The sequence below is a fragment of the Bubalus kerabau genome, chromosome 17 (genome assembly GCF_029407905.1).
Source record: "Bubalus kerabau isolate K-KA32 ecotype Philippines breed swamp buffalo chromosome 17, PCC_UOA_SB_1v2, whole genome shotgun sequence".
Lineage (NCBI taxonomy): Eukaryota > Metazoa > Chordata > Mammalia > Artiodactyla > Bovidae > Bubalus > Bubalus kerabau.
The window spans coordinates 69,992,523-70,019,622 of record NC_073640.1 but is presented as its reverse complement, the minus strand read 5'-3'; the positions used below and the strand labels follow the sequence as shown (position 1 = coordinate 70,019,622).

The 27,100-nt window shown below is 44.5% G+C and overlaps 1 protein-coding gene across 13 annotated transcripts; it reads left to right on the top strand.

Moving 5' to 3' along the window:
* The first annotated feature begins 3,676 nt into the window (after window positions 1-3,676).
* Window positions 3,677-24,909, top strand: LOC129631412 (zinc finger protein 211-like). 13 transcript variants are annotated; one of them, XM_055552392.1, is made up of 5 exons: window positions 4,177-4,765; window positions 5,013-5,139; window positions 12,580-12,965; window positions 20,771-20,853; window positions 23,868-24,909. In XM_055552392.1, exons 1-5 carry the CDS (start codon window positions 4,688-4,690, stop codon window positions 23,965-23,967), a joined length of 774 nt encoding a protein of 257 aa, XP_055408367.1. In that variant the 5' UTR covers window positions 4,177-4,687; the 3' UTR covers window positions 23,968-24,909. The 13 variants fall into 13 exon arrangements, 8 of the variants coding, with proteins under 8 accessions (XP_055408363.1, XP_055408365.1, XP_055408366.1 ...); XM_055552393.1 differs by lacking the exon at window positions 23,868-24,909 and adding an exon at window positions 22,315-23,810; XR_008704027.1 differs by lacking the exons at window positions 4,177-4,765; window positions 5,013-5,139 and adding an exon at window positions 3,677-3,910.
* The last annotated feature ends 2,191 nt before the right edge of the window (window positions 24,910-27,100 follow it).

The window sequence follows — 27,100 nt, the reverse complement described above, 5'->3', positions numbered from 1 at the left end:
TGGAAAAGACCCTGATGCTGGGAGGGATTGGGGGCAGGAGGACTAGGGGACAGCAGAGGATGAGATGGCTAGATGGCACCACCAACTCGATGGACGTGAGTCTGAGTGAACTCCGGGAGTTGGTGATGGACAGGGAGGCCTGGCGTGCTGCAGTTCATGGGGTCTCGAAGAGTTGGACACGACTGAGCGACTGAACTGAACTGAACTGATCATGATTTACTTAGTTGTGTTTAAGTTTTATAATTGCAGGTATCATGTCTTTCAATTCATAACTTGTTAGAATGCATTTCTAAAATAAAAGAAGCCTTTTCATAACTCCAGTAAGTAGCAGAAGAAAGAATTTTAAACATCAGTGTATTTCAGCACAACCTGGGATACAGTGTGACTGAGTTTGAATGCTCACACCCCTCGATGCAGCCTGGATCTACTAACTCATGTGCCATAGCACAAAGGATGTGTGACAGAAGTGAGACCTTGTTGGAGAAATACAATGGCACGTGCTGACCCCTCATACCAGGTGTGGGTACAGAATTCACAAACACTCCAAGGAGATTTTGGGGCCAGCCATGTGATACAGATGCTCCACATTGTGGTGTGTGGGCCACACACACTCACACAGTTCTTGTGGATCCCGTGTGATAGATAAGGTGAGTGCAGACAGGCTTGCAAAGAACAAGGTCTGACGTCACCACAAGTTTGACGGTGCACTGATGGTGTTCAGTTGAGGGACTGGGTCACAAGTGTTGTACAGGTGAAGATTCACGCCTGTGAGTAGCTTTGTTTCACGAGAACTTGGGGTTGGGTTTTACAGGCATTATGGGAGGTGTCATTCTTCAGCCCTTAGCATTTGGACTAAAGTTTGTCAAGGATGGGTCCCCAGAAGATGTTGGCACTTTCCTGCTGGTTATATTCCTAATTAATTATCATTTGTAGAGTTATGTTTTTCTACTGGGTAGGAGGAGCAGTGGGGTGATGGGTGAGGGCATTAGGAAGAAGAGTTTTGGAGATAGGGAGAGAGCCACAGTGGTGACTCCTAGTCCTTCAGGGTCACTCAAAACACTCGGGATAGTCACCAGGAGAGTGGACACAGGCACATCTTGAATTAGGTTCATGAGAAAGATGGGCAGGACCTTGAGAACAAATCACGGCATATGGTTGTGGCCAGTGTCATGTCTCCGGGGACACTGAAGACAGTGTGGGCTAGCATGTTTGTTGCTGCTGTCCCTTTGAACAACTTCAGAAAAGGGAAGGTGTCTGCAATGAAATGCAAACTGGGTGCAGTGGAGCTGGAGTCCCTGGTGGAGACGCAGACAACGGTGTGGGTAGTTCATGGCTGTGCCACAGCTGATGGAGTCCACGCAGGGAAGTGCAGAAGAGAATCAGTACACCTGTGCAGTGTAGAGGACGCCCTCATCAGAGGCTGGCATCTGGGTGCCCTTGTGGAAACTCCTGAGCCTAAGGTGTAGACCCCTCTCTCCACAAATTGGAAGAACAATAAATTCTGAGCACAGGGCAGTTCAGGTAGATATATGGGGTCATTCACATGACCGCCATCAATATTTGTTCCCAGTGAAAAGAAAGGGATGCCCATCAGCATGGGGTTGTGGTATGACTAGGGCTCTTTGGGGGAGGGAGACAGAAGGTGTCAGGATGCCCAAGATGTTCTTTGAGTTCCAGAGTGGATTGGATAGGACGAGGAGTGCAGTGATCATATTCCCTATGGCCTGAACCGGGTAACGTGGGATGGATTCCCAGATTCTCCTCCATTGCTGGGGGATCACAAGCAGCAGACAGTCACACTGTGCCTGTTCCTCACTAGAAGTGGTCCGTTTCGTGCATGACTGACATTTGCATCCTACTACCTTACCACCTAACACTCCTCCAACCCCATTCCTGTCTGTGACCTTTCTGTCTCCCCCATCTAACACCCTCACGGACTCCCCTGGTGGTCCAGTGGTGGCAGCAAGCCTCCTTGACTGGTTGGAGACACAGCGGGATAGGTTGGAGGAGCCTGGACTCTGTTTAGTAGGAGTGAGTGTGTTCCCTCCTGGCCGAGAAGCCATGCAGAATGAGGTCTGCTTCAGCAGCTGCTGGTATCCGATGAGCAGGCTCACTAGACACCCCAGCCATAGAGAAGTGCTCTCGCTCCACAAATTCCATGACCCAGCATGTTGCTGCATCTGGAGCAGTCCCCACCCCAGCATACCTGCAGAGAGACCACCCTGGCCCCGCCTCCTCCCTGTCCAGTGGTGCCACAGCAGGGTGGGAGTGTGGAGGCTGGCAATGCTGATCAGCTCTGAGAGACCAGGTGGTCTAGTCCTAGTGGCAAGATAATATAATTGTGCATCCCAAAGACCAAAGAAAGGGCCTGGAGACATCAATGGTTGAATGGTTTGGGGATCTTAACTCAACCAAAACAAGGTCCAGGAGAGACAGCCCTGTGGTCCAGACATAGCAAGCGGGATGTGATAGCAGTGTTTTACTCCAGAGGAGATTACCGGATTTAGAGAGAATTGTGACGCAATTGGTTCATGAGTTCGAGAAACCAGCAGAGGAGTATGCCATTCATAGCCTCCTTGTTACACTGTCAATGTCAAGTTATTATCTAAAGATTAGAACAATCACAAACGGGCCATATCACGAGGGTAGTCATTACTGATTAGGGCTTAGCATTGAGCAGGAAGGTCCTTCACGTGAGTAGGGACTAGTTGAATAAGACTAATTGGGCCAAGGGATGTTCAGAGAGCTCGTTTGGGTGGCCTGATTATACATCAGTGTTTCTTTTTTTCTTCAGATCAGTGAGAAAAACGAGCAACAGTTTCCCTTGCTTGCTCCCTGAGGGGACCTGTCTGACATTTTTAGTGTCCTGACCAAAGCTAACAAAATGACGTTTTCCCCCGGCTGCACAAAGGCTCTTGGTGGGTCTTAGTTTGGACCAGCGGTTGAACCCAGATCCATGGCTGAGAACACACCAATTGCTAAACATTGAACCACCAGGGAATTCCCTAAAATAACACTTAAGGCTGCATGGCTTTCAACAGAAATAGGATAATGTTTATTTGCTTCCAGTTTCTGCTGGATGTCGGCTTGAGTTGGCTCTAAGGAGTCTGGTGTATGTATGCTTAGTCGCTTCAGTCCTGTCCGACTCTTTGTGACCCTGTGGACTGTAGCCCTCCAGGCTCCTCTGTCTATGGGATTCTCCAGACAAGAATACTGGAGTGGGGAGCCATTCCATTCTCCAGGGTGTCTTCCGGACCCAGGGATCAAACCTGAGTCTCCTACAACTTCTGCATTTTTTAACCACTGAGCCACTGGGGAAGTAACCTGAGACCCTGTGCAAACACCTCAGTGATCAGAAGCATTCAAGACAAATTATCTTAAGCCCTTCCTCCCTCATTGGATCCTCAGCCCACCTAAGAAGGATGAAACACCTCCCCCACAACAGGTAGGATTTCGGCGATCCTTCCCTAGCGGTTTCGCTTTTCTTCCCAGGTTTCCTGTGGGGGGGGGGGGGGGGGCGGGGGCTGGGGCGGGCAGGGGGGTGGGGGGGGCAGTGTTCCCTTGCTTGAGGCCTTGGCCCTACATTACCCAGAAGACCTTGCGCTAAGGCTACGGTCATCCAATGAACGTGCAGAAGCGGGGCGTTCCCTGGAGAAAGAACATCCGCTAGTGGGACTTCCGGTGTATTCCCGGCGGGCATTTTGATTGCTGTAGAGTCTGTGGCCGGTCAGAAGTCCTGGTGTCTGGTGTTGGGAGCAAGGTGAAGGGCCAAGAAGGGAGAGGAGGCTCTGTGCTCACTGGACAGTAGCGGGTCTTAGGGTCTGGCACACCGCCGGCTTCGGGGAATAACCCGGCGGAATCCAAATGAGTCCTTGAAATGTCTCCTGCTGCGCTGAGGGAACCAGCTGAGGTAAAGGCCGCGTGCTCCGGCTTCTTCCCTGGCCGATCCCCCACCCGAATATGAACTCCCCGAGTGAGAGGCTGCTGGTCCAGTGCAGTGAGGCCTTCCGGAGTGGTGTCCCTATTTCTGATGACCAGTGTTACGAGGTGTGAGTGAGACTTGGAGATGCAACTGAAGTGGGAACAGTGGGGAACCTGGAGTCCATCCTGTTTCTGTGGGGGACAAGGATTGAGGCCATGCTGCACCTGAAGTGGTAGATGAGAGTTGGTACGTTTTTTCTTAGGGCCCTGGCCGTGGTGGAGAGTTTTGAGCACCGGAAGGACACGGTCTGGGTCAGGCTTTTAAATATTCTCTGAAACCCGTTGACTGGAAGAACGGAGTGTAGGGAGAGAGAAGGACTTTGAGGCGGAGCGAAGTCGTGGGTTTTCCTTGGGCACAGCTGGGAAACGGGGAATCACTGGGGACAATGTCACAGAGGAGACGTTAGCCAGTCACCTGGCTCTCGTACGGCCAGAGGGCCAGGGAACGCCTGAGCCGCTGGATCACCTCCAGGGTCACTTTCCTCCTTGGCGGGCCAGTTTCACAGATTGCTAGGGCTGCAGAAGCACTTTTGGTAAATGGAGCTTTTCCCAGTCCCTCACTTACTCTAAACACCACTCCCCACCCCCCCTCCCCCCGCCACACACACACACATTCTCTGCATTTGAGGTGCATTTAAGGGGCTCCTCACCTGCTATTCTGCCACTCTTCGGTTTGGGGACTTTGGAGAACTATATTCTCGGGGTCATGAGAGCAGACTGGTTCTCTGGAGACGGTGTGGAAGTTTCTTCTCGAATTGGTACCAGTACATGGAAGGGCTTTGAGGTGAGTCTGAGCTGGTTTAGGTCAATGCAGGTCTCATTGTTTTCTGGTGTTGGTGAACAACAGGTAAGAGCAGGATGTCAGCTTCAAATGACTGCCTGTGTTTTCTGAAGGTTCAGGTCAAAGGAGGAAGGTTCTTGCACCCAGGTTTTTGGAGGCTCCATCTGACTGGGCAGTGGGGGAGATGTGTGGGAAGATGAACGGTGGGTTTTCAAGAATGAGACTGTTTTATTTGTCCATGTTATACCAGGGTAGGGTGGCCTTTGCGGATGTGGCCGTGTACTTCTCCTGGGAGGAATGGTGTCTTCTTGATGAGGTTCAGATACACCTGTACCTGGATGTCATGCTGGAGAACTTTGCACTTGTGTGCATGCTGGGTAAGGCCTGCACACTCACCTCCCTCCTCTGAGCTAGGCTCTGCCTTTCTCCTTTTTCCCAGGGACAGCTCTGTCCTTGTGACAACTGGACAGTGGACTCTGTTTTCAATTTATTTCTTTATTTGGTTTCTTCTTCCTTGGGTCTTAGTTGTGGCAGGTGGTATATTTGTTGTTGCAAGGAGGTTCTTTCCTTGAGGCATGCAGTCTTCTAATTTTGGCGTGTTCAGACTCCAGAGCTCTCGGGCTTACTTGCCCTTCACTGTGGGAGCTAGTCCCCAGACCCGGAATTCAACCCATGTACCCTGTATGCAAGACGGATTCTGAACTACTGGACCACCAGGGGAGTCCCCACTACTTTCTTGCTAAATTGTTTGGTTATGTGTTGAGATTATTATGGCAAAGGCAGAGTACATCCCAACACTGGTAGCTCCAAAGTTGCTGCTAAGGATTCAAGGTCAGTAGTCTTTTGTTACTTTTAAGTTTATTGCAATATTGTGTTCAATACAATCTTTAATTTTGTGTTAATTTCACCTGTACAGGGAAGTGACTCAGTTATACATACATACATACATACATATATATTCTTTTTCTTTTCCCTTATGGTATATCACAAGATATTGATTATAGTTCCTGTGTTATAGAGTAGGACCTTGTGCTTTATCCATCCTGTATGTACTACTTTGCATCTGCTAATCTCGAACTCCCAATACTTCCCTCACCCACCTGCCTCCTACTTGGAAATCACAAGTCTGTTCTCTTATGTCTGTAAGTCTGTTTCCTAGATGTGTTCATTTGTCGTATTTTAGAGTCCACATATAAATGATACCATATGGTATTTTTGTTTTTACTTCTTACTCATTTCACTTTTAGAATGATAATGTCTAGGTCCATGCATGATGCTGCAAATGGCATTATTTCTTTTTTTATGGCTCAGTAATATTACATTGTGTATATGTACCACATTTTTATCCATTTATCTTAAGTTATTTCCATGTCTTACCTTAGGTTATTTCCATGTCTTAGGATATTTAGGTTATTTCCATGTCTTGGCTAATGTGAATAGGGCTGCTATGAACATTTGGGTGAATGTATCTTTTCAAATTATAGTTTGTTCTGGGTATATTACCAGAAGTGGAATTGCTGGATTATATGACAACTAGTTTGTTTTTTGAGGAACCTCCATACATTTTTCCGTAATGGCTGCATTAATTTACATTCCTACAGTGTAAGAGACTTCCCTTTTCTCCACACCATCATCAACATTTGTTAATTGTAGACTTTTTAATTTTAGCCATTCTGACAGTTTTTCGGGGGTACCTAATTGTAGTTTTGATTTGCATTTCACTGATAATTAGCAATGATCGAGTGTCATTTCATGTCTGTATTGGCCATCTGTGTGTATTCTTTGGACAAAAGTCTGTTTAGGTCTTCTGCCCTTTTTCCCAGTGCATTGGTTGTTTTTTTGTTATTGAGTTGTATTGCTGTTTATATATTTTGGAAATTAAGCCCTTATCAATTGCATCATTTCCAGATATTTGCTTCCAGTTAGTATGTTCTCTTCATTTTGTTTTCGGTTTCCTTTGTTGTGCAAATAAATGCTTGTAAGTTTGATTAGGTCCCATTGTTTATTTTTGCCTTTATTTCTGTTTCCTTGGGAGACTGTCAGGGTTAGTAGTTTTGCTGTCCAACTGATAGATCCCTCCTTGCTTCCCCTCTCTTTGTTTGAGTATCTGTTTGAATGCGTGGTGTGCATGTTTTGCTCCATTCCTGGACCTGACATGTTTTTGTTGCTGACTATGCAACACACTGTTGCCACTGACGTGGTCAGCACTGAAACAGACCTTGAGGCGTTTATGCAAAACTTTTTCAAGGTTCTGATTTCTCTATATCTGCACTGGCATTTTCTATTTTGTGTAACTTTTTGATTTTTTTCCCCTAACAGTGTGTTTACTGGCCATTTGTTTATCTTTAGAAAAATATCTATGCAACTCCTTTTTCCATTTCTTAATCAGGGTTTTTTGTTTTTGTTTTTGTTTTTTTTTAAATTTTGGTTGTTGTAGACTACTATTCTTGGAGAAGGCAATGGCACCCCACTCCAGTACTCTTGCCTGGAAAATCACATGGGCGGAGGAGCCTGATAGGCTGCAGTCCATGGGGTCGCTAAGAGTCAGACATGACTGAGCGACTTCACTTTCACTTTTCACTTTCATGCATTGGAGAAGGAAATGGCAACCCACTCTAGTATTCTTGCCTGGAGAATCCCATGGACAAAGGAGCCTGGTGGGCTACAGTCCATGGGGGTCGCAAAAAGTTGGACACGACTGAGGAACTAACACACACAAACACACACACAATAGTAAAGAATCCACCTGCAATGCAGGAGCCACAGGAGACATATACCTGAGTCAGAAAGATCCCCTGGAGGAGGGCATAGCAACCCAATCTGGTATTCTTTCCTGGAGAATTTCATGGACAGAGGAGCCTGGCAGGATACAGTCCATAGATAGGGTCACATGGAGTCAGACATGACTGAAGCGACTTGGCACACAGGCACATGATACAGGTTAATATATAAAATGGAAATTATTCATTGCTTTGAAGCCCAGCTTGACTACTTTTTCTTTTGTTGATTTTGCCTTTATTGTCATAGGCAAGGAATCATGGCTGAATCCAACATTTTGAAAGTTGTCCCTTTTTTTGTCCCACCTCAGAATTTTGTAATTTTAGCCACCTCATGAACTGTCACCTGCCAGGCTCCTCTGTCCATGGAATTCTCCAGACCAGACTGGAGTGGGTAGCCAGCCATTCCCTTCTCTAGGGGATCTTCCCAGCCCAGGTATCGAACCCAGTTCTTACCAACTGAGCCACCAGGGAAGCCCAAGAATACTGGAGTGGGTAGTCTATCCCTTCTCCAGGGGATCCTCCCGACCCAGGAGTTGAACCGGGGTCTCCTACATTATGGGCAGATTCTTTACCAACTGAGCTACCAGGGAAGCCCGTATGGTATTAAGTAAGACACTAACTTCATTCTTGTACATGTGGGTATCCAGTTTTAACAACTCTATTTGTTGAAAAGAAAGTGAAAGTGAAGTCGCTCAGTCATGTCCTACTCTTTGCGACTCCAAGGACTGTAGCCTACCAGGCTTCTCTGTCCACGGGATTTTCCAGGCAAGAATACTGGAGTGGGTTGCCATTTCCTTCTCCAGGAGATCTTCCCAACCCAGGGATTGAACCCGGGTCTCCCTCATTGTAGGCAGACTCTTTAGTGTCTGAGCCACCAGGGAAGTACCTAACAACCTATTTGTTGAAAAAACTGTCCTCATTGAATGGTGTTGGTTTTGTCAGTAATTATTGGATCACACGTTATGAGGGATGATATATAGAATCTCAAGTCTCTGTTGTGTTTCACTGGAGTATATATCTGTCTTTATGTTATTAGTGTGCTGTAGATATCGTAATAATGTATGAAATACATCTTACATACCATTCCTTAATCCCACTTGGTCATGATGTATAATTCTTTTTATGTAGTTTTTGAGTCAATTCAGTAATACTTTGTATTTTTGCATCTGTGTTCGTGAGAGATATTGGTGTGTACGATATTCTTCATGTCTTTGGTTTGGTGTTAATGTTGACCTCACAGAATTAGTTAGGAGCAGTCCTTTTGTTTCTGTCTTCTGAAAGCCATTGTAGAGAATTGTGTATCTTCCTGAAGTGTTTGTCATATTTCATCAGTTAACCAATCTGGGCCAGTGGAATTCTGTTTTGGAAGGTTATTCCTTATTGATTCAGCTACTTTAACAGATGTATACATATTTAGAATATACGTACTTCTGTGGGTTTTGGTAGACTGTATTTTTCAAGAAACTGACCATTTCATTTAGGTTATCACATTTATGATCTTGGAGACTCCCGTTTATTTCATTATTATCCTTTAATGTCCATTTTAAGGAACCAGCTTTGACTTTGTTGGTTTTTCTTTGTCGATTTTTAAAGTTATTTCTTTTCTTCTTCCTTTGGATTTAATTTTCTCCTTTTCTAGTTTCCTAAGATGATTGCTATTAGACCTTTTTTCTTTTCTAATACATGCATTCGATGCTATATATTGCCCTAAAACACTGCCTTCACTGCATACACATATTTCAAGAAGTGTGTTTATTTCAAAATACTTAAAAATTAACCTTGATTTTTCTTCTTTGACCCATGTTTTATTTTGATTAATTTCTCAGTATTGTGTGATTTTCCAACTATCTTTTTGTTATTGGTTCTAGTATAATTTCACTGTGCTCTGAGAACAGACATTGTATGATTTCTTTTGTTTGAAATTTGCTAGGGTGTGTTTTCTGGCCTGTGATGTGCTCTGTCTTGTGAATGTTTCATGTCAGATTGAGCTTCCCTGGTGGCTCAGAGGTTAAAGCATCTGCCTAGAATTCAGGAGACCTGGGTTCGATCCCTGGGTCAGGAAGATCCCCTGGAGAAGGAAATGGCAACCCTCTCCAGTACTCTTGCCTGGAGAATCCCATGGAGGGAGGAGCCTTGTAGGCTACCGTCCATGGGGTCGCAAAGAGTCGAACACGACTGAGCGACTTTCACTTTCTTTCACTTAAGACTATTCTGCTCTTAGATGGAGTAGACTGGTAGTCTGTAGAAGTCCATATATCCTGTCAACTGATGCTTTGCGGAAGTTGACTCCTTTGTCACTGTGTCATTTTCTTTATTCATGATAGCCTTGCTTAAGTGAAATCTGGTTGGCTATTTATTTTGCTGGGTCTTTATTGATGTGCATACGTCACTCTAGTTGCGGCAAGTGGAGTTACTCTCTAGTTGAGGTGCTTGGGCTTCTCACTGTGGTGGCGTCTCTTGTTGAGGAGCACAGGCTTTAGAACATTTGTGCTTCAGTAGTTGCAGCTCCTGGGCTCTAGAGCACAGGCTCACTAGTTGTGACTCACAGGCTTAGTTGCCTCACCCCATGTGGCAGCTTCCCAGACCAAGGATTGAACCCAAGTCTTCTGCATTGGCAGGCGGAATCTTTACCCCTGAGCCACCGGGGAAGCCCTGCCCTTGTTCTTTGTTCATGTGTTACTCTACCACTCTTTCTTTCTGTGGTGTTAATTGAGCATTTTGTATGATTTTATTTTCTCACCTTAATTAGCTTATCAGCCCTATTGGCTTCTTTTTTTTTTAATTTAGTTATGATAAAATTTGCATTATATGTTTAGAAATGATTTAAGACTCCTCCCATATAATGCTCTATGGCTTTGTGGGTAGTTTATGTATATATACATATATATAAAACTGACAGAGCGGGGGGGAAATTAATTTCCCCCCCGCTCTGTCAGTTTTGCGGGATCTTAGTTCCCTGACCAGGCATTGAACCTGGGCCCCTGGCAGTGAAAGTGCGGGGTCCTAGCCCTGAAATACCAGGGAATTCCTACCTCATAATTTTTAAATATCCTTACTGAAGTTCTGTGGTTGCCTAGTGGATAGGATTCTGGGCTTTCACTGCTATGGACCAGTTCAAAGAAGCTAGTATCTGTTAGAGCTGAGAAGACATTTCTCCAAATAAGACATGCAAATGAAAACCTTGTACATAAAAAAAGCTCAATGTCACTAATGGCCTGGAAAATGCAAAATTAAAACGGCATTGAGATACCACCTCACACCTGTTATAATGTCTGTTAGGAAAAGACAAGAAATAATGCTGAGGAAGATGTGACGTAAGGGGGCACCTTGTGCACACTTGGGGTGAATGTACGTTGTTGCAGACACTGTAGAATAGAGCATGGAGAATCCCTACAATATTAAATAAGGAACTACAGTATAATCCAGCAATTCCAACTCTGTGTATTTATCCAGAGGGAGTGAAATCATCCTATCAAAAAGATACCTGTACTCCATGTTTATTGTGGCATTATTTTACCCTATCCAAGAGATGGAAACGAAGGCAGTCTTGGCATTTGCAACCACATAGAAGGGCCTTGAGGGCATTATGCTGAGTGAAATAGGTCAGAGAAAGACAAATACAATTCTTCCTGTTTTCTCAGAGCTTTGGTTCCAGCATACGTGCTTACACTGATATCTGCGGATGCTGAAATTCTGTAGTCACACCACTGAGTCTGGAATTTTCACACTTGTAGATTCATCTAACTACAGATTGTGTAATTTCGTGTAAATTTATTGAAAAACAGCCATGTATGAAACACCCAATCTTTTGTAATCCATCTTCTGTTTATCTGTAGTATGTGATTATATATATACAATGAATCTTTAAAACAATAACACCAAACTCTGATATAGACAAAGGATTAGCGATTGCCAGAATGAGGAAATTAGGGTAGGTGAAATGTCTGAAGGGTGTTGGAAGTTACAGACTTCTACTTTTAAAGTGAATAAATCCTGAGGATGTAATGTACAGCATAGTGGTTGTAGTTAACTAGATTGCAGTTAGGACTTGTATCAGTTAGGACTTGTATCATTTGTAACCCATGTTGTTATTCAACTCAGAATGAGAGTCCTTTGGGCTTCACAGGATGGACATGACTCTAGTCTCAGCAAAAGAGCTTGGAGAGTCTCTGGCCAAGATGAATGGCAAGTGGGAAAGGGCTTGATGTCAGGTCTGTGTTCAAATCATACCAGGAAGATATGACTTCCATCCTTTGGCTAGTGTTGTAGTGCTATAGCCAGTGGCTACACATGACTTCTCTTGTCTTTCTCTGTTCCTGACATTCTGCCAACTTGTCGTTTATGCTACTTCCCATTTTTAGTCTGACTCTAGCCTGGGTTTCATTGTCTCTCTCCTCTATAAACCACTTATCTCATGTGGGCTTCACACTTGTTTTCCTTGTGGTACTTATTGACAAAATTTTTTATGTCCTTAAACATGCATGTATGCTTTACTGTTTCTTGAACACCAGCCACTTGTTGCAGCCAGATTTTCTGGGGCACTCATGTTCAGTATACTTCTGCACAGTGTCCCCAGCCAGTGTCAGATATGGTCTTGGTAAAAGCCATTAACAGAGGAGTGAATTGTAGAGCACACCTTTCACCTTGGGTCACATCTAGTCCTTATGTCCTGTGCTTGATGAGAACAGGTGCTTTCTCAATTTGATTGCAATTTCATGTCCTGAACATGATTGTATAGACTGCTTCTTTCATGTGGCAGATGTACAAGTGTGATGGTGTCATTCCCTTCAGGGCTTCCCTGGTGGCTCAGATGGTAAAGCGTCTGCCTGCAGTGCAGGAGACCTGGGTTCGATCCCTGGGTCAGGAAGATCCCCTGGAGAAGGAAATGGCAACGCACTCCAGCAATCTTGCCTGGAAAATCCCATGGTCAGAGTAGCCTGATAGGTTACAGTCCATGGGGTTGCAAAGAGTCAGAGACTTCCCTTCATTCCCTTCAAGAAAGTTAACCAGAACTTCACCATCACTTGTTTGTTTCAGGTTCTTGGCGTGGAGTCCAGAATGAAGAGACACCTTCTGAACAGAGCAAATCTGCAGAAAGAGTCTCACAGATTAGGACCCCAAGGGCCATTTTGTCCCCTGAAAAGGCCCAGCCCTGTAAGATATGTGTCCCAGTCTTGAGAGACATTTTGCATTTGGCTGAAGAGGAAGGAACAAATAGGACACAGAAAGCCTACTCATGTAGGGCATGTGGGAAAGAATTCTATTTTCCTGCAAACATTCAGCAGCACCAGAAGCAATACATTAGAGAGAAACCCTTTCAGTATGATGTGGTGAGATCCTCATTTTTGAAAAGCTGGACAATCCATGCAACATGGAATCTCTCTACCAACATGGAGATTGTGAATGACTTCAAGGCCAACATGGTAAGGCTTAACATGGTTAAGCCACAGGCCAGTAATACGAGGAAGAAACTGAACAACAGTAAGGAGTGTGAAGCTATTTTTCACAGTGACAAAAGCGATCAGAACTGGGGAGAAGGCAAGATGGCTTGCAGCCACACACACATACTTGTTCAGGATGAGAGAATTCTCACTACTGAAGAGTCTTGTGAGTCCAACAAAGTTAGGAATGCCGGCACCCAAAGAAATAGTGTTACTCAGCACCAGAAAGTTCACACTGGGGAAAGGTCTTTTGAATGCAGCCATTGTGGAAAATATTTTACCCACAAGTCCGGTTTCCTTGCACATCAGAGATTTAACTGTGGAGGAACGTTTTATGATTGTACTGAATGTGGGAAATCCTTTAGCCAAAGGAAATACCTCGTTGCCCATAGAAAAATCCACACTAGAGAAAAGCCTTTTGCGTGCAAGGAATGTGATAAATCTTTTACCCCAAAGGGCAAATTAATTGAACATCAGAGAGTTCACACTGGAGAAAAGCCTTATCAGTGCAACCAATGTGGAAAGTTTCTTGTCAGCAAATCTAGTTTGTACATCAGAGAGTTCATAGTGGGAAAAGGCCTTATAAATGCAATGAATGTAGGAAATCTTTTATTACTAGGTCTGCCCTCGATTCTCATCTGAAAGTTCACACTGGAGAAAGGCCTTTTGAGTGCACTGAATGTGGGAAATCTTTTACCAGTAAGTGGATCCTTTGTAATCATCAGAGAATACACAGTGGAGAAAGACCTTTGGAGTGCAGTGAATGTGGGAAATTCTTTAGCCGAAACGAAAAACTCAGTGCCCATAGGAATGTTCACAGTGGAGAAAATCCATATGACTGTAGTAAATGTGGGAAATCTTTTCCTGCTAGGTCAAGCCTTCATCATCATCAGAGAGTTCACGTTGGAGAAAAGCCTTCTGAGTGCAGTGAATGTGGAAAATCCTTTAATGATAGGTCAGGCCTTCATCATCATCAGAGAGGTCACACTGTTGAAAGGACTTTTGCATGAAGTAAATCTGGGTAATCCTTTAGCCAGAAACATTTTCTGCATATCCACAGGAAAATCCTCACTGGAGAAAAGCCTTTGAGTGTAGGAATGTGATAAATCTTTCACCGACAAATCCACTTGTTTCAACATCTGAAAGTTTCATGCTGTATGGGGCCTTGTGAGTATATCAAATATATATGGTACTGACATTGGCAGAGTTTGAGGTGGTAACAGCGTGGGAAGTTCTTGTGCAGTCACTATGCTGCAGATGGCCCCTTTCTAGGGAGGAAACTGAGCATAGGACTTATGTGTCATCTATTTGTGATCTCCCAGCAATGGACATGGATATGGATTCAGTGCCAGGCTGCCTTGTTCAGGACATGGGCAGTCTGTTCACCTCAATCCTCTTCCACCTACCCTGTCGATTTTGAGGACTAAAAGAATACCTTATCCATCCTCATACTTCTGCCCTGCTCCAGCCCCGCCAGAATATCTCTGCTTATACCCCAGTCCCATTCTGATGAACAGTAGTTTCTTTTCTGTGGCATTCAACATTACTGCCATTTGAGGTGTCTAGCTTAGAGAGGCAAAGGGACTTCCATAACAGCTCATTATTGCCAGACCATTCATATGTATGATTCGTCTATACTGCATATGTCCACTAGCTTCTCTTCTGTCCCTAGGAGCAGGGACTGTCCACACCTGACATGTGCATCTTTACCAGGGCTCCAAGCTCTACCTCTCCCAGTGTATATCTCCTTCCTGCAAACATCCTCCTGGTGGATAAATTCTTAGGGACAGCAGCACTGAACCAGGCAGCCTGGAGAGGCTCATTGACCTTGTTTCCCCATCACGTGGTTTACCTGCTCACCATTCTGGACAGTGTGAGGGACACTGAATGACTAAGAATGTCTTCTGTGGCCCTCACAAGGCCTGGTCTCCAAGGCTCCTCTTCCTAACCCCTTTACCCATCACCTCACTGCTCTTCCCACCCCTCCAGAAAAATGTAACTCACTAAAATGCTGATTGTTAATTAGCAAGAACTTGCCCTCCCCCATCTTGGAACCCACACTTGACCTACCTATCTTAAAAACTAAGACTGAATGCAGGCCAAACCCTCCAATGAAGACTGTAAAACCTCACTTAGAATTATAATTTAAATCGCATTTCCTTCAGAATTATTAACGTTGAGCTCCCCCCCCCCCCCCATGTGTCTACTTTTTACCTGTATCTCTTGTTTGGTTAAATTTCTGTTCTTTTGTGTACTTTATTTTGTATAATTTGGCCATTTTCTCTTTCCTTGACAAATATGGGATTGGGGAAACAAAGACATTTGTGATATTTTATTCATTCACACCAATAATGTGAATGACTTCTGCATGGAATTATAATTTAGAGTACTAAAAGAGTGTTTTCTTCATTTTTTTTTTAACTATGCGTAATACAATGGCCCCATACATTATAAAGGGTTTAAATAAATCTGCCTTGTTAACATATGCTACCTCAGTCTTAAGTCCAGACATTGAATCATATAGTAAATTAAGCCGTGATTTGTAGTGTTTGCCAATTTTCCTGGTGTATATACTCTCATCGTAGCCAATAGTCACATTGCGAACATAATGTCCCTGAACATGGAGTTGGGAGGCATTGCCAGTAGCCCACCATTGTGTGTGTGTGTGTGTGTGTGTGTGTGTGTGTGTGTGTGTGTGTGTGTTTCTACCATACAGATACAGCCACTTAAGAATGTAGCTAATAAAGCCATGGTAGAATGATTTTTTAATTTATTTTTGTCTGCGCTGTCTTCCTTGCACACAGGCTTTCTCTAGTTGCATTCAGTGGGGCTACTTTTGTTGCTGTGTGCAGGCTTCTCATTGCAGTGGCTTCTCGTGTTGGAGCACGGTCTCGAGAGAATGTGGCCTTCGGTAGTTGCAGCTTGCAGGGCCTAGAGCACACGGGTTTCAGTAGTTGTGGCCCATGTGCTCTAGAGGGCTGGCTCGGCAGTTTTTGTGCACAGGCTTAGTTTCCCCATGGCATGTGGGATCTTACCAGACTAGGAATTGAACTTATGTCTCCTGCATTGGCAAGCAGATTCTTAACCACTAGACCACCAGGGAAGCCCCAGGATGATTTTTTAAAGAGACAGGTTTTACGTACTTGTTTAAAAAAATCATTTAATGAATGTGGAGTTCTTGCAATAAACTGCACATAATTTAAAATGTACATTTTAACTTTGTGATACTTGTGTATACCTCTGAAAATGGTTTCCTCCTGCCAGTTTTAATTCATTCTCAACATTAACATTACTGATACAAGAGCATATTCTATGTTTGTAATGACTGTTTTCAAATGTATATATAAATGGAATAACAGTTGGATCCTACCCATCTTACCTCAGTTTATTATATCTAAATTTTGAGACACAGAATTGGCAGGCCTGCTTCTGACCCCATGATAGGTATGTGGGTAGTTGAATTTTTCATGGCCTTGTTTTCCTTCAGCCTGCCAAGATTAGATGAGACTTTATAGGAAGACTTGTCGGGTGGTCATGTGTATTTGTAGCATCTGTAGCTGTAGGTGTTTGAGTCGCCTATGCAACATTAGTTGTTCTTCGAATAGAAATTCAAAACATGCTCTTGAACATCACTTGATGAAAATTAAGTCCTTTTCCAAGGAAGTTTACAGCTATCAAAAAGTATTTACCCACTACTTTGAATGTTTATTTCAAACCAGTTACTGTAATAGTTGATATATTTGGATTAAAATATATCTTTTTGTTTTTGTGGATTTCTTTTCCTACCCCTTGTTATTTATCTTCTCATTAAAACAATTTTAAATTTTATTAGTTGTTTCAAATTCAGTTTGTTTATTAAACTAAAAAAATTAACACATTACAGCACAGTTATAAATATTTCTAGACATTACAAGGAGTATCAAGTATTGATTCATTTGTTCCATAGGAATATGTGTTCTTCCAGCTCTGCATAAGAATTCTTTCATTCCAAATCTCTAAGCAAATATTGTTCATATTTTACACAGTTAATGACGTGTGTCAAGATTCAGATGTATTTCTCAAATCATCATCCCTTTCTATCATCAGTGATTCTTTAACTGGAATTATAGTCCCTTTTCCACTGTCTTTAAGTAGAACCTTAGCTTCCCTTTATATGTGTTAATTTTGTATTAATTTTCTCACTTCCAATCATTTTGTTGCATCCATTCTTGAATGACAAGTTTGTTGACGTGTTTGCTGTATATAGAAATTATTGTTTGTGATTTTTCTTTTCTGCTGTAGGCATAGTTCCATTGTGTCCCATTCCGTAACTATCTATTGGAAGGGATGGCGAGAAATAACATCATTTTGCTTACATACTTGTCTCAGCATAGATTAAGAACAGAGGGGCTACCATTTAACTTGAGACCTAATAAGTGGAGGTGGTTTACAGTTGTCCCAGTAAAGAGGGCTGAAAGTGCTGAATGTGTAGGTGAAATAATAAATGGGTGTAAGGGTCTGCCTCCAATGCGGGAGACCCAGGTTCGATCCCTGGGTCGGGAAGATCCCCTGGAGAAGGAAATGGCAACCCATTCCAGTATTCTTGCCTGGAGAATCCCGTGGACAGAGGAGCCTCGTAGGCTACAGTCCATAGGGTCGCAAAGAGTCGGACACGACTGAGCGACTTCACCTCACCTCACCTCTACTCTCTTACAAGTGACTTTCTTTCTTTCCCCTCTATATTTTGGCCCTGATGTGGGATCTTAGTCCCCTCACCAGGGATTGAACCTATGCCCTCTGCAGTGGAAGTGTGGAGTCTTAAACACTGGACCACCAGGGAAGTCCCCCAAGTGATTTTCATCTGTTCCTTTCTGTAACTGTTGACTGTTGGTTTCCAACAGCTCTTCACCTTCTTGGGTTTCCCCACTTCTTGGGTTGCTTTTTCAGACACCCCTGAATTGGAGAATACTTGGACAGGGGTTTGGGGTCACTGTGGGCCTCTTGGTTCCTGTCTGGGCTTTTCAGGTAGACCAGAGCCCAAGGATTGTAGGGGGAACCCTACAAGGGTTAGTCCACTGAAACTCTTCCTGCTCCCCTCTTCCACATGGAGCTTGATGAGGACTTTTCCTCCCTGGCCCCCCTCCCCTCTCAGAGGGGATGATGGAAAAGGAGGTGAGCCAGGTGGGGTACAGAGGGGAATGGGGCCACCGCAGACTTCCGGAGACATCTGGAGTTGGTGGTGTCCCAGGAGGGCTATTTAGGAAGGACCCCTAGACTGAGAACCCTCCCTCATCCCATAGGCGATATCCCCCACCCTCAATCAGGCTGTGGAATAGTGACTGGATCCTAGACACAAAATTCACAGTGTTTGCCCTAAGCTGAGCCCTGCCTTTTCACCACTGTGGCCCTGGCTCCCGCCCAAGTGTGCACCCCCAGGTCACAGCATTGCATACACCCCTCCAATCGGGTTCAGAGGCTGCACCAAGAAGAGCAAGAAAGAAAAGGAGCTTTGCCCACTTTTGAGGGGCTCAGTTCTCCCTGGGACTGCCCCCACCTCCAGAGTCCCAGTATGGGGAGCCAGCCTCAGGGCTGTGCCCTCTGCACTCTAGCATCCTCTGGAAGGTCCCCCAGGACAGGAAGCCACCTAATTAGGTGGCCCTGATCTCATCTTCCTGGATTCCTGGGGACACCATGGCCTTGAACCATGCCCCTCTCCCACCTCTCCTCACGTTTAGGCACTTGATCTGTGTCCTGAGGCAGAGACAGCTTGGAGGAGGACAGAAAGGGGCCTGACTTGCACAGAGAGTTCCCTGGGGACCTGCAGGCAGTCTCTTTGCCCTGGAGGAGGGACCCTGCAGGGACCGAGGTGCCAGTGGTGGCCCAGAGCCAGGCTGTGTGGAGCATACAGACAAGGGACAATAAAGCAGGCCCTGAAGGAAGAAGGCAGCTTGATGAATGAAGGTACATAGATGTCTTACACGCACACATACACATACATATCTGTATACCAAGTATGACTTTACTTTTATGGAAAAAAAAACAAAAACAAAAAAAAAAACAAGTATCTGAATATGTATGTCTAGTTGAGGGGTGCAGCCATGCGCAGAAAGTAAAACATACCATGCTGCGGGAACCCTCCTGCTCTGTTGGTGGGAATGTAAATTGGTATAACCATAATGAGGAACAGCATGGGGGTTCTTTAAAGAACTATGTTTACAACTACCCTGTGATCCACTAACCCCAGTCCTCAGCATATATTACAGAGAAAACCGTAATTCAAAAAGATACTTGCACCCCATTCCCATTGTTCATTACAGAGCTATTTACAGTAGCCAGGACATGGGAGCAACCTAAATGTCCATGGACAGAAGAGTGGATGAAGGACATGTGGTATACATATAATGGAATATTACTCAGCCATTAAAAATAATGAAATAATGCCATTGGCAGCATTATGTGTTGTCATATTGAGTGAAGTAAGTCAGAGAAAGACAAGTATATGATACCAATTCTATGTGAGGCCTTGGTACAGATGAACTTATTTACAAAGCAGAAATAGAGTCATGATGTAGAAAACATGTTTATGGTTACCAGGGTGAGAAGCAGGGGAGAAATTGGGAGATTGGGATTAACATATACATAGTATTAAATGTAAAATAGATAGCTAATAAGAACTCATTGTATAGCACGGGGAACTTTATTCAGTATTCTGTAGTAACCTGTATGAAAATATAAAAAGTGTATATATGTATAACTTATAAATCAACTATACTCCAATAAAAATTTAAAAACAAAACATACACCATGGTGCAAGCTTTGTGTTTTTCTTTTTAAGATTTATTTATTAATTTTTTGGCTGGTCATTGTTGTTGCACATGGTTTTTCTCTAGGAGAAGAGCAGGGTCTACTCTTCATTGCAGTGTGAGGGCTTCTCATGGTGGCTCTCTTGTTGCCAAGCACAGGCTGTAGGGCTCAAGGGCTTCAGTACTTGTGGGTTGCAGTCTGTAGAGTGTGGGCATGTAGCATCTTCTCAGACCAGGGATCAAATGAGTGTTCCATGTATTGCAAGGTGGATTCTTAACCACTGGGCCATCAGGAATGCCCCAAACTTTGTTTTTGTTCCTGAGACTTTTCACTTTCTTTTTCACAAGTTTGTCTATTGAGGTACACCTTTATTAACAGCCACCATTTTCATATTTCATTCATTTGAAGTTGCAGTGTATATTGAAGAATAGGGCTTCCCTGGTGGCTCAGACTGTAAAGAATCTGCCTACCAATGGAGAAGACCCGGGTTTGATCCCTGGGTTGGGAAGATCTCCTGGAGAAGGGAGTGGCAACTCACTCCGGTATTCTTTCCTGGAAAATTCAATGGACAGAGGAGCCTGGCAGGCTACAGTTCATAGGGTTGCAAAGAGTCAGACACGACTGAAGCAACTGAGTGCATACACAGATTGAAAAACCTTACAGTTGCCCAGCTTCAAGACCAAAGAGCCCAGAGACAACAGTGGTTTAATGGACAGGGGATCTTACCCAAAGCAAGGTCCTGAAGAGATACACCTACCATGGTCCACAGACAGCAGGCAGGATGTGGCAGCAGGCTTTTTTTTTTTTTAACTGGGAATGAGAGGGAGGTTAACTGCTTTAGGGGGGATTGACGTGAGGTTGACTCATTGGTTCCTCAGTTTGACTCCAACTTCATATCCTGAACACAATTCTGTGGACTGCTTCTTTCATGTGTCATGTACAATTGTGTGTCATTCCCTCCAATAAAGTGAACAAGAACTTGACCATCCCTTCTGTGTTTTCAGGGTTTTGGTGTGGAACCCAGGATGGAGATACACCTTCTGAACAGAGCGAATCTGCAGGAGTGTCACAAATTGGCACTCCCAGGGTAGGTTCATCTTCTGAGAATGTCCAGTCCTGTAAGATATGTACCCCAGTTTTGAGAGACGTTTCACATGTGACTGAAGAGCAAAGAAATATTAATAATAGTGGACAGAAACCATATACATGTGGGACATGTGGGAAACAATTCTTTTTCACTGCAAACATTCAACAGCACCAGATGCAGCACATTGAACAGAAATCCTTCCAGTTTGGTATGGGCAGCCCCACATTTTTGAAGAGCTGCATGATGCATGGAAGAGAAAATCTCTCTCCCAAAATGGAGATAGCGAACAACTTTGTGGCCAGCATGGAACTTCAGCAACAGGACACTAGTACCAGGGAGAAACAAAACAACAATAAGGAGTGTGAAGCTGTTTTTCACAGTGGAAAAAGTCATCAGAGCTGGAAAGAAGTCAAGATAGTCTCCAGCCACATAGACATACTTGTTGGGCATGAGGGAGTCCTCACTAGTGAAGGGTTTTGTGAGTTCAGCAAACATAGGAAAGCTAGCACCCAAAAACTTAACCTTATTCAGCACCAGAAAGTTCACACTGAGGAAAGGCCTTATGAATGCAGCCAATGTGGAAAATTTTTTAGCCACAGATTCCGTTTCCTTGCCCATCAGAGAGTTCGCTGTGTAGCAAGGCTTTATGACTGCAATGAATGTGGGAAATCCTTTAGCCGAAGGAAGAACCTCACTGCCCATAGGAAAATCCACAGTGGTGAAAATGCTTATGAATGCAAGCAATGTAATAAATCTTTCACCCAAAAGTTCAACTTAATTGAACATCAGAGAGTTCACACTGGAGAAAAACCTTATCAGTGCAGTCAATGTGGAAAATCTTTTGCCCATAAATCCAGTTGTCTTGCACATCGAAGAATTCACACTGGAGAAAGGCCTTATGAGTGCAGTGAATGTGGGAAATCTCTTACTAATAGGTCATCCCTCTCTTATCATCTGAGACTTCACACTGGAGAAAAGCCATATGAGTGCAATGAATGTGGTAAATGTTTTACTACTAGATCTATGCTTTGTAATCATCAGAGAGTACACAGTGGAGAAAGACCTTTTGAATGCAGCGAATGTGGGAAATTCTTTAGTCAAAATGAGCAACTCAGTAACCATAAGAATGTTCACACTGGAGAAAAGCCTTATGAGTGCAATAAATGTGAGAAATCTTTTACTAGTAGCTCCAGCCTTCATTATCATCGGAGAGTTCACACTGGAGAAAGGCCTTACAAGTGCAGTGAATGTGGCAAATCTTTTGCTGCTAGGACTGGGCTCCGGTATCATGAGAGAGTTCACAGTGGAGAAAGGCCTTATGAGTGCAGTGAATGTGGGAAATCTTTTATTGATAAGTCAAGCCTTGGTGGTCATCAGAGAGTTCACGTTGGAGAAAGACCTCTTTGAGTGCAGTGAATTTGGGGAATCATTTACTCAAATACAGCTTCTCCATATCCATAGGAAAATTCACATTGCAGAAAAACTTTATGAGAGCCGCTGCTGCTAAGTTGCTTCAGTCATTTCTGACTCTGTGCGACCCCATAGACGGCAGCCCACCAGGCTCCCCTGTCCCTGGGATTCTCTAGGTAAGAACACTGGAGTAGGGTGCCAGTTCCTTTTCCAATGCATGAAAGTGAAAAGTGAAAGTGAAGTCGCTCAGCCATGTCCGACTCTTAGCGACCCCATGGACTGCAGCCTGCCAGGCTCCTCCATCCATGTGGTTTTCCAGGCAAGAGTACTGGAGTGGGGTGCCATTGCCTTCTCCAATAAGAGAGCTAGGATTGTGATAAGGCTTATCCAAAGGTGCCACTTGAGTAAATATCAGAGAGTTCACATGGGAGAAAGGGCCTTATGAATATAGCAAATGTGGACAGCAGTGATGGAGGAGTTTGAGGTGGTAATGGTGGGAAAAACTGATGTAGTTACTGTGCATCAAATGGATCCTCTCTTTTGTGGAAACTGAGACAAAGAAAGGATGCATCATTTGCTTGTGATCTCCCAGCAATGAACGGGGATCTGGGATTCAGTGTCAGGTTGCCTGGTTCAGGGTTTGAAGAGTCTGGTCACTTCACTCCTTACCCCCCGCCCAGCCCCACCCTCAGGTTTGGGGACTAAAGAACACCTTGATTATCCTGATATTTCTTCCCTCCTTAATCCTCCTGCCCCACGAGTCCTGCTCATACCCCAGCCCCATACTGATGGACAGAAGTATCTTTTTCTCTGGCATCCAACATTGATGCCTTTCACCTAAATGACATTTATCTACCCAACAAAACTACTGCTGTGATTCTATTATTATTTGCCATTTGTGAAAGAAGGGGTGTCCAGCTTAGGCAGAGGAACTTCCACAAGAGCTCACTACTGCCAGACCTTTCATGAGAGCAGTTCCTCGACACTGCACATGTCAACTGGCATCTCTTCTGCCCCTCAGAGCAGGGCCTCCATTTGCTGTAAACTACTCACATGAACTACCCACACCTGACATCTTTATTTCCCCCAGGGCCCCCCAGTGCACATCTTCCTATTAACACTCCTGTTTGGGAAGTTCTTCACTGGGACAGCAGCACTAAGGCAGGCACTCCGGACTGGGTCATGGGTGTCAACCCAGCCTTGGCACTGCTTTCACCGCCATATGCAGTGATTGGTTTCAGATATCCTGTTTATCTTTTCATATACTCACATCAGGTGTCTGTGTTGCCCTGTTATGCAGTTGACCTACTCACTGTTCTGGGAATTGTGAGGGACTCTGACAGACTAATTGTGGCCCTCACATGGCCTGGTGCACAAGGCTCTTCCTAACCCCTTTACTCCTTGTCTCACTGCTTTCTACCACCACTTCCTGAAAAATGTTAAGTCACCAGCTAATGATTGTTAATTAACAAGAATTTACCCACCTCTCTTTGGGACCTACACTTCAGCAACCTAGCTTAAAAACTAAGACTGAATGCATGCAGACACCTCCAATGAAGACTGTAAAACCCACTGTGAAATAATTTTAATTGCATTTCTCTCAGGATTCTTGCGGAGAAGGCGATGGCACCCCATTCCAGTACTCTTGCTTGGAAAATCCCATGGATGAAGGAGCCTGGTGGGCTGCAGTCCATGGGGTCATGAAGAGTCGGACACGACTGAGCAACTTCACTTTCATGCCTTGGAGAAGGAAATGGCAACCCACCCCACTGTTCTGGCCTGGAGAATCCCAGGGACGGGGGAGCCTGGTGGGCTGCCATCTATGGGGTCGCACAGAGTTGGACACGACTGAAGCGACTTAGCAGCAGCAGCAGCAGCAGGATTCTTGATTTGAGTTTTGTTTCTTTTTCGTGTGTCTATTTCTTTTTTTCATGCACATGAAAAAGAAACTTGTGCATCTTGTTTGGATGAATTTCTATTTGTATATTTTGTCTTCCTTTATTTTGTTAGATTTGGGTATTTTTTCTCTTGACAAGTAGGAGATCAGCCAAACATCAAAGACATATGTGAGATTTCACCCATTCACCAATGGTGACCAAAGTCAGTGACTTCTTTTCTCAATGTAATTGTAATCTGGAATACTGAAAGAATATGTTCTCTATTTTTTTCTCAGTTTTATACTTTGCATAGTGCAATGGCCATATACATTATACACGTTTAGGATAAATCTGAATTATTAACATATGCTACCTCAGTCTTAAGTCCAGACTTTCAGTTACATAGTAGATTAGTCTCTGCTTTGTAGTGCCTGCCAATATCTGTGGTGTAAATATTCCCACCATAGCCAAAGTCAAGTTGCCAACATAATGTCACTGGAATTGAGAAACATTGTCAATAGCCCACCATTGTCTTCTTTATGTACCATTACAGATATAGTAGCTACAGATAATTTTAAGAATGTAGTTCATAAACCATAGCAGAATGGTTATAAAAAGAAAAGTTTTGTATATTTGATTTTAAAATGGTGTCATGGATGTGGAGTTGACTTACAATAAATTGCATGTATTTAAAGTGTACAACATTTTTATTTGTATTTGTGTGATGTATAATTCTAGATATGTCATTAAATAACTTCTTAGAATACATTTTTCATTAAAAAATTTTTTTGGCTGTAGTTGGTCTTTTTTGCTGCTCATGGGCTTTTTTTAGTTGTGGCACAGAGAGCAGACTCTCTAGTTGAAGTGCTTGTGCTTCTCCTTTTGGAGGCTTCTCTTGTGGAGCACAGGCTCTAGGCACGTGGGCTTCAGGAGTTGCTGCAAATAGGCTCAGTAGTTGCATCCCTCTGGCTCTAGAGCGCTGCTGGATCAGTAGTTGTGGTGCAAGGGCTTAGTTTCGTCCCAGACTAGGGATGCAACCTGTGTCTCTTGCAGTGCAAAGAGGTTTGGTAACCACAGGAAGAGCCTTTTCTAGGGGAACGTTTCCCTCATGTGCAATTGCTTCAGGCCTGTGCAAAATCTCCACATTCCCAGTGAGGGTTCTGACTTATTTTGGTCCCTGACCAAAACTGACAAAATGACTTTAACTCTCCATTTCAGAAGAAGTGGGATAATGTTATTTGTTTCCTGCCACCAGTGGATTTACACGTAGGTTGGCTTCAAGGCGTCTGAGATCATGTCCAAAGTCTTCAATAAGTAACGTTAGATTCTTCAGTCAGTTCAGTCGCTCAGTCGTATCTGAATCTTTGCGACCCCATGAATTGCAGTACGCCAGGCCCCCCTGTCCATCACCAACTCCCGGAGTTCACTCAAACTCACGTCCATCGAGTCAGTGATGCGATCCAGTCATCTCATCCTCTGTCATCCCCTTCTCCTGCCCCCAATCCCTCCCAGCATCAGAGTCTTTTCCAATGAGTCAACTTTTCGCATGAGGTGGCCAAAGTACTGGAGTTTCAGCTTTAGCATCATTTTTTCCAAAGAAATCCCAGGGCTGATCTCCTTCAGAATGGACTGGTCAGATCTCCTTGCAGTCCAAGGGACTCTCAAAAGTCTTCTCCAACCCCACAGTTTAAAAGTATCCATTCTTTGGCGCTCAGCTTTCTTCACAGTCCAACTCTCACATCCATACATGACCACTGGAAAAAAGATTCTGAGATTCTTAAGTGTTCTGAATACGCCTTGTCCCCGTAGGGGACACGAGGGGGTGGGTCCCCGCCCCCTTAAGAAGGCTAGAGTCCCTCCCCAGCACTAAGGTCGTTTCCCAGTGCTCCTGGGGGTGCTGCTTAGCTTTTTCGCAGTTGCTTCTTGTGTGGGGCATCCTTCCTTGAGACTTTTGCACTTCATTTTCCAGAAGGATTTCTGATCAAGGGCAGAGATGTTCACCCACTGAAAATCGAGTCAGGGGGCTTTTCCCTGATTGCAAACCCTCTGGAGAGGGAATTCCGGTTTCTAAGTAGCGGCCGTTTTGGTTACGGTGAGGTTTGTGGAGCTGGTCGGAAGGTCTGGCTTGTGGTGTTGGGTGCGGGCTTACAGGACAAGAGGAGGGTCTTTCTCTCTGGGGGTCAGGGATACCGCCGCCTGCGGGGAGTTTCCGTGCAGAGTGAGACCTGGTAGCTCGACCGTCACCGCCTCACTCCGCCCAGAAGTTACGATGGCGGCGCCTGCGCTGAGGGACCCGTCGCCTCAGGTAAGCGAGGCATGCTCCGGGGTCTCCCCTGCCTGTTTCCACAGAGAGTTAAGAATGCCAGGGGTGAGAGGCGCCTGTCCACGTCACTCTACCCCCAGGCCCTTGGCCCAGTGAGACCTTCAGGGGTCGTTTCTCTTTTTCCATGTGAGTGAGGCTTGGAGATGCAACTGAAGCTGAACCATTCAGGGAGCCGGAGTCCAGCTTATTTCTGCCAGGAAGAAAGCTTGAGGCCAGGCCGCACCTGGAGGGGTGGGTGAGAGGTTGTACCTTCCTTCTTATGGCGCTGGGAGTGGTGGAGGGTTTGAGCACAGGATGGACGTCACCTGAATTAGGCTTTTAAAAACACTCCATGGCAGAAGCCAGCAGGATGTTGTAAAGCAATTATCCTCCCATTAAAAGTAAATTTAAAAAGTACTCCAGAGCTTGTTCAGTGGAAGCACGGACTTCAGGGGATGATGAGGTCACTGAGGCAGAGGGAAGATGTGACTCTTCTTGTCACCACTGGTAATAGATAGATAGAACTGGGAACAGAGGCACAGAGGAGTGGTTTGCCAGTCCGCCCGAGGTTACCTGGCTTCTGGTACCTGGCAGAGGTCCAGTTGTGAGAAGAACTGAGCTGTCCTCAGGGAAAAGGAGAGGAGCCTGGCTCAGAGGA

What these genes read in the sequence shown, in the direction of transcription:
- LOC129631412 (XM_055552387.1), top strand. Translation starts at nt 4,688, where the DNA reads ATGAGAGCAGACTGGTTCTCTGGAGACGGTGTGGAAGTTTCTTCTCGA. An exon ending in GTACATGGAAGGGCTTTGAG is followed by an intron (nt 4,766 to 5,012) that starts GTGAGTCTGAGC and finishes ATGTTATACCAG; the next exon opens with GGTAGGGTGGCCTTTGCGGA. An exon ending in TGCACTTGTGTGCATGCTGG is followed by an intron (nt 5,140 to 20,770) that starts GTAAGGCCTGCA and finishes CTGTGTTTTCAG; the next exon opens with GGTTTTGGTGTGGAACCCAG.